This window comes from Limulus polyphemus, unplaced genomic scaffold, assembly GCF_000517525.1.
Source record: "Limulus polyphemus unplaced genomic scaffold, Limulus_polyphemus-2.1.2 Scaffold7215, whole genome shotgun sequence".
Lineage (NCBI taxonomy): Eukaryota > Metazoa > Arthropoda > Merostomata > Xiphosura > Limulidae > Limulus > Limulus polyphemus.
The window spans coordinates 7,942-12,847 of NW_013672825.1; the positions used below are offsets into that span (position 1 = coordinate 7,942).

A 4,906-nucleotide genomic window follows, 5' to 3' on the forward strand; every position below is an offset into this window, starting at 1 on the left:
ATATTTGGGGGTGCTTAACTTTTTTCCAGGTGTATATATAAATTGTGATAAGGAAGAGTAGAAGTGTATGATGGGAAATATCATTTTTTATCCTTCCCTAACTAACATGTGGATTTATTGAGAAGCAATCAGGTGTTATTTTCTAAAGTGTTAGGTAAATGTTTCGCATGTGGTTAGAGAAATCCTTGTAAACCAAAATGGGATAAGGTCATAAACTTGTACTAATTTTCTACCTTAGATAAAATTTATGTACTACAATGCTTGTTACATAGGCTTATACTTGTTTGGTCTTGCTTCTGTGTCATATTCTCGAGGCATTGGGTTATACTCGTTTGAAGGAGTAGTACAGAGACTCGTGTTAGTATTATTTCCCTTGAATATGTATGTTTAATGAGAATGATTGCGTATGTAATCTAAGGAATGTGGGATTCTACAATAGGGAACTAATCTGATGTAAAATAGAGTATCTACATGATTTTAGATCTCATTCTAGATCTTGTCTTCATCTGAAATAAAAGTACTTATTACCTACCTCCTTCTCTCGCTCCAGCAGGTAGTTGTTCTTTCATAATGAATCAGAAGACTAAATAGATTAGAAACCAACAGTTACAGTTTATTGAGAATAAAGATTCAGTTTTATTTCTCCACCTGAGTCATCTGCTTTTCCTTTGCTGTCCGTGTTCATTTCATTTCAGATAAAATTTCACGGTAGTTGATGGATACTTGAACTTACCTTCTTTACTTCTGTGCATGTGAATATCATACAGCCGTCCAAAATTTAGAACTGATGACTAGAGGAAGGTATCCATTCAACAGCACCTACCTCCAACACTGCAGTTCTTAACCGAATAGCAGAAGCGTCTGTCACAATTAGTAGCCGAAAGTATAGAATGTGTTCAACAGCATATCGCGACTCGAACCTTGGACATTCTGATCTGCTGCCTATGATACTAGCAATAAACTACAAATATAGTACATCATATTATGTATACATTTTTAGTTTTAGTTTTATAATTAAATGATAAAGATTAAAAATCAGCGTACTATCTCGTCGATCTTGTAACAAAATACAGAATTACTCTTTTGCGTTTATTGGAATGGACATTTTTGTATTGTGAATACGACTTTTTTCATTGCGAAGCTGAGATGTGACATAGCTTGGGACTGCAGATTGAAATATGATTTATGATCTTGATTATAAAACAGTATTTGTTGTCATATTTCATAATATACTAAGTTAAAATTAATCTTTATAAACATAATATATGTTGTTTTATTATTTTTTAGTTTTTTGTGCAAAGCTACACAATTGGAATACTGTGCTCTGTCTGCCACAAAGAATCAATCTCCGGGTTTTAACGAACAGAGTGCAGATAGACCATTATGTGCTAAAATAACAACAACGGCATACTTAGCCAATATTAATTCACATTGTTTGTTTGATCGCGAACTCCCTCCACACTTTTGGAGCTAGAAGGACCAAATTTGGCAGGTAGACTTGAGATGGCCCAAAGGAGGATCCATATTTCTATGGCGTAACCCACTACTATTCACCCATCACGGCATTTGTAGGTACATTAGGATGTCTGGAGGGTTGCTGAATTCGAACTTCGCATTGGAGTTTGATTTCCGCCCCCACCACAACCGGATCTCGGTGTTGTTTCTTAAACTTTATTTATACTACCTAGCGGGTGGTATAAATAAATATTGAATCTAGCGGGATTAAAATTGGCACAACTGGAAAGTATCCTACGGTATTTCTCAGAGTGTACAACCCTTGAGGTAGCTATAGAAGCAATTAATGAAGGTGCTTGATCGGAACATTGGGAGTCTCTGTGAAACATGAGGGGTCTTAGAACCACGCAACGAAATGTTTCTTATCTCTCAAGTAACATATTCAGCCTAAACTATTGCTATTTCGTACCGGAAGAAGAACATGAAATTTTCTTAAATAATTTACTTTAATAATGTGACTTTCCGAGGACACTGATTATTTCTGTGTACTACTAATTCTATGCAATACATTTTTGTCTTCAAACTAACTTTTAAGGCCATACTTGTAATTGTTAAGTTTATTAACACTTGGTGAAATTGAATTAAAGCATCACCATTTCACTATGAGAGATTAATTACATTTCTTATATACGTGATGGAAACAGAGATTTTGTTTACAACTTATTGAAATAAAATCATTGTATTATGCTCTTGTTATGTTTGAAATTAAAAAATAAAAATTTCCAGAATAAGAAATTCTATTTGTTTTGGAATAATTCAAACATACGTACTAACTACAAACATTGTGATCACTAAAGGCTAATAACCAGAACTGAAGGCTAATATTTTTTCATACAGAAACTCTCCAGAAATGGATGATTTTATCTATGTTTTGTTTTTATAAAAATGTTTTGTGCTCATAAACATCCAGCTTTAAAAATATATATCGTCCTGAAAAGGTCAACAAAAAAGGCTTTTCTCGCAAATGAATATAATAATATAAACTGAAGTCACTCTCAAAACTGGATTAACAATTCATTAGCATCTTGCACAAAACAGTTCCGAAACTTGATTAATTTTACTTTCACAACACATAATTGTACGATCAAGCGTTTACACTGGCTCACGTAGCTTTCATGCCCAACAATGTACTGAAAAAAAAATTATTAATTTTGACCTAACATAATTAGTGCCTTCACCTGGTTACTTTTCTGTGGTTTAGAATTCATCTGTGAAAGCACTAAATGCATTCATTTGAAAAGAAATTCGATGCAGCAGTAAAAGCTTTTTAATTTAATTGTATTTCTTTTCACCATGTTTTGTTTCAAAACCAGCATTTTTTCAAACATCTATCAAGAGGGTACTAAAAAAATAGCTATTAACAAAGCATTTAAATAATTACCCATTAGTGTTTTCTTATTTTTAGAAAATCTTTAACGCAGCTTGTTTATTTTGAATAACGTATTTTAATTACCTATATACACCTGTCCAATAAGAAGTGCGTGCTACTTCTGCGTCACTTCCGTCCGGGGAAGTATTTCTGGCTCAGGAGCTAATGTCGCGTGTTAATGAACACTGCAAGAAGCAGTCCGAACCACGATGATGAATATAGTCTCTTGGCTTTGATTGTATGTATATTAAATACCTACGACTAACCGTATACTTGAGAAGGAAACTTCGCGTATATTCTAGGTGCTTACGAGCTGCCTCTACATATTAAACATGGAAAGAAACGAAATTGAGGAAGCCGTGGATAAGTCATCGTGTTATATTACTAGCTCTTCTGGATATCAGCTCTATTCTAAATATTGGTTTCCTGTAGGCCACCCAAGGTAAGGTTTTGTCTAAAAATAATATTGAGGAGTTGAATGTGTGTGTGCATGCATGTGTAATCTGTTTTAACTTATTAAATTGCCCCCTCCAGTGACACACTGGTATGTCTGCGGACTTATACTGCTAGAAACCGGGTTTCGATACCCGTGGTGGGCAGAGCCCAGATAGCTCTTTGTGTAGCTTTGTGATTACTAACAAACAAACAAACTTATTAAATCTACACAATACCGTTATTATTAACTTTACTTTCTGATATTTTGTCCCTTGTAATTTTAACAACGTTTAATTGAACAATTTCTGACACTTTAATATCATGAAGCTTTATAGTCATGAATGCAGAATAATTAGTTTACATAAGAGTGAAAAATAATGTCCGAAAATAATTCCTTTTTTTAATGATGAAGACGATTTTTTCGTATACATTTTTGTTCACAAGTGATGCTATTGCCGTATATGTAACACATTATCTCAAACAAAAGTAACTATGACGTTTATTGTTAAAAGGTTAGGTGAGTTACAATGAAAAGCTTGATGCAGTTCAGTTATCGTCTCTGTCAGCAGTATCGCTAAATATTTCTTCAACAATTTCAACACCCCACATTTCCTTATTTTTCCTTAACCCTACTTTATTAATTATAGATATAATGAAAAATTAAACATGATCTGTATCTGTAGTGTGATACTACTGTAAATTGATTTATTTTGACTTTTGGAAGAGGCATACAATAGTCCCTTTCGGATTCAAAATCTTCTTCAATTCAGATCATGAAATTGTGTTCAGTTCGTAAATTTAATATTTGCAAGACGGGGATATCCCTTGTACTAAATGACATTGGAAACAAAAGAATATGGATCAACTTGGGACACCAGGGCCATCTAAAAAAGGATCTGCAATAAGTTATACCCCAGACGTGGTAAGCAAAATGCAGCGTCTTGTAACAGATGAGAATCCACGAACACAAAAGCCATTGGCCAAACCATACATGTGCCCCTGGCAACAGTACGCAGTGTAATCAAAAAGGATCTTTGTCTGGAAAAGCGCCACAAGTCACAAGTTTACAAGTTACTTCAACGACATATCCGTTCAGCCATCAAACAGCTGGAAAATGAAACAGAAATTCATGCTATTCCATACGAATAGAGTCACCAGCCTATGGATTTCTGTGCGATTGGACTGTTGAAACAAGCACATGGAGAGGCCGAAAGGATTGAAGGTATTTTCAGAATCAGAATTATGTGAATATTCAAAAAGTAATTTCTAACTTGAAGCAGTCTGGCTAGTAATGGCACCCTTACATAAATTCTTATTATGTGAATATTCAAAAAGTAATTTCTAACTTGAAGCAGTCTGGCTAGTAATGGCACCCTTACATAAACTCTTATTATGTGAATATTCAAAAAGTAATTTCTAACTTGAAGCAGTCTGCCTAGTAATGGCACCCTTACATAAACTCTTATTATGTGAATATTCAAAAAGTAATTTCTAGCTTGAAGCAGTCTGCCTAGTTATGGCACCCTTACATAAACTCTTATTATGTGAATATCCAAAAAGTAATTTCTAACTTGAAGCAGTCTGGCT

At 34.1% G+C, this 4,906-nt stretch overlaps 1 protein-coding gene across 1 annotated transcript in view; it reads left to right on the plus strand.

The window, feature by feature from the left end:
* Nucleotides 1-3,027: 3,027 nt before the first annotated feature.
* The window catches only part of LOC111089734 (monoglyceride lipase-like), a gene marked incomplete at its 3' end in the record, with an annotated part of 33,572 nt that continues 31,693 nt past the window's right edge, over nucleotides 3,028-4,906 (plus strand). Inside the window, exon 1 of the mRNA XM_022402738.1 lies at nucleotides 3,028-3,326. Within this exon, the coding sequence (XP_022258446.1) occupies nucleotides 3,217-3,326 (110 nt within the window). The remainder of the gene's footprint in view (nucleotides 3,327-4,906) is intronic.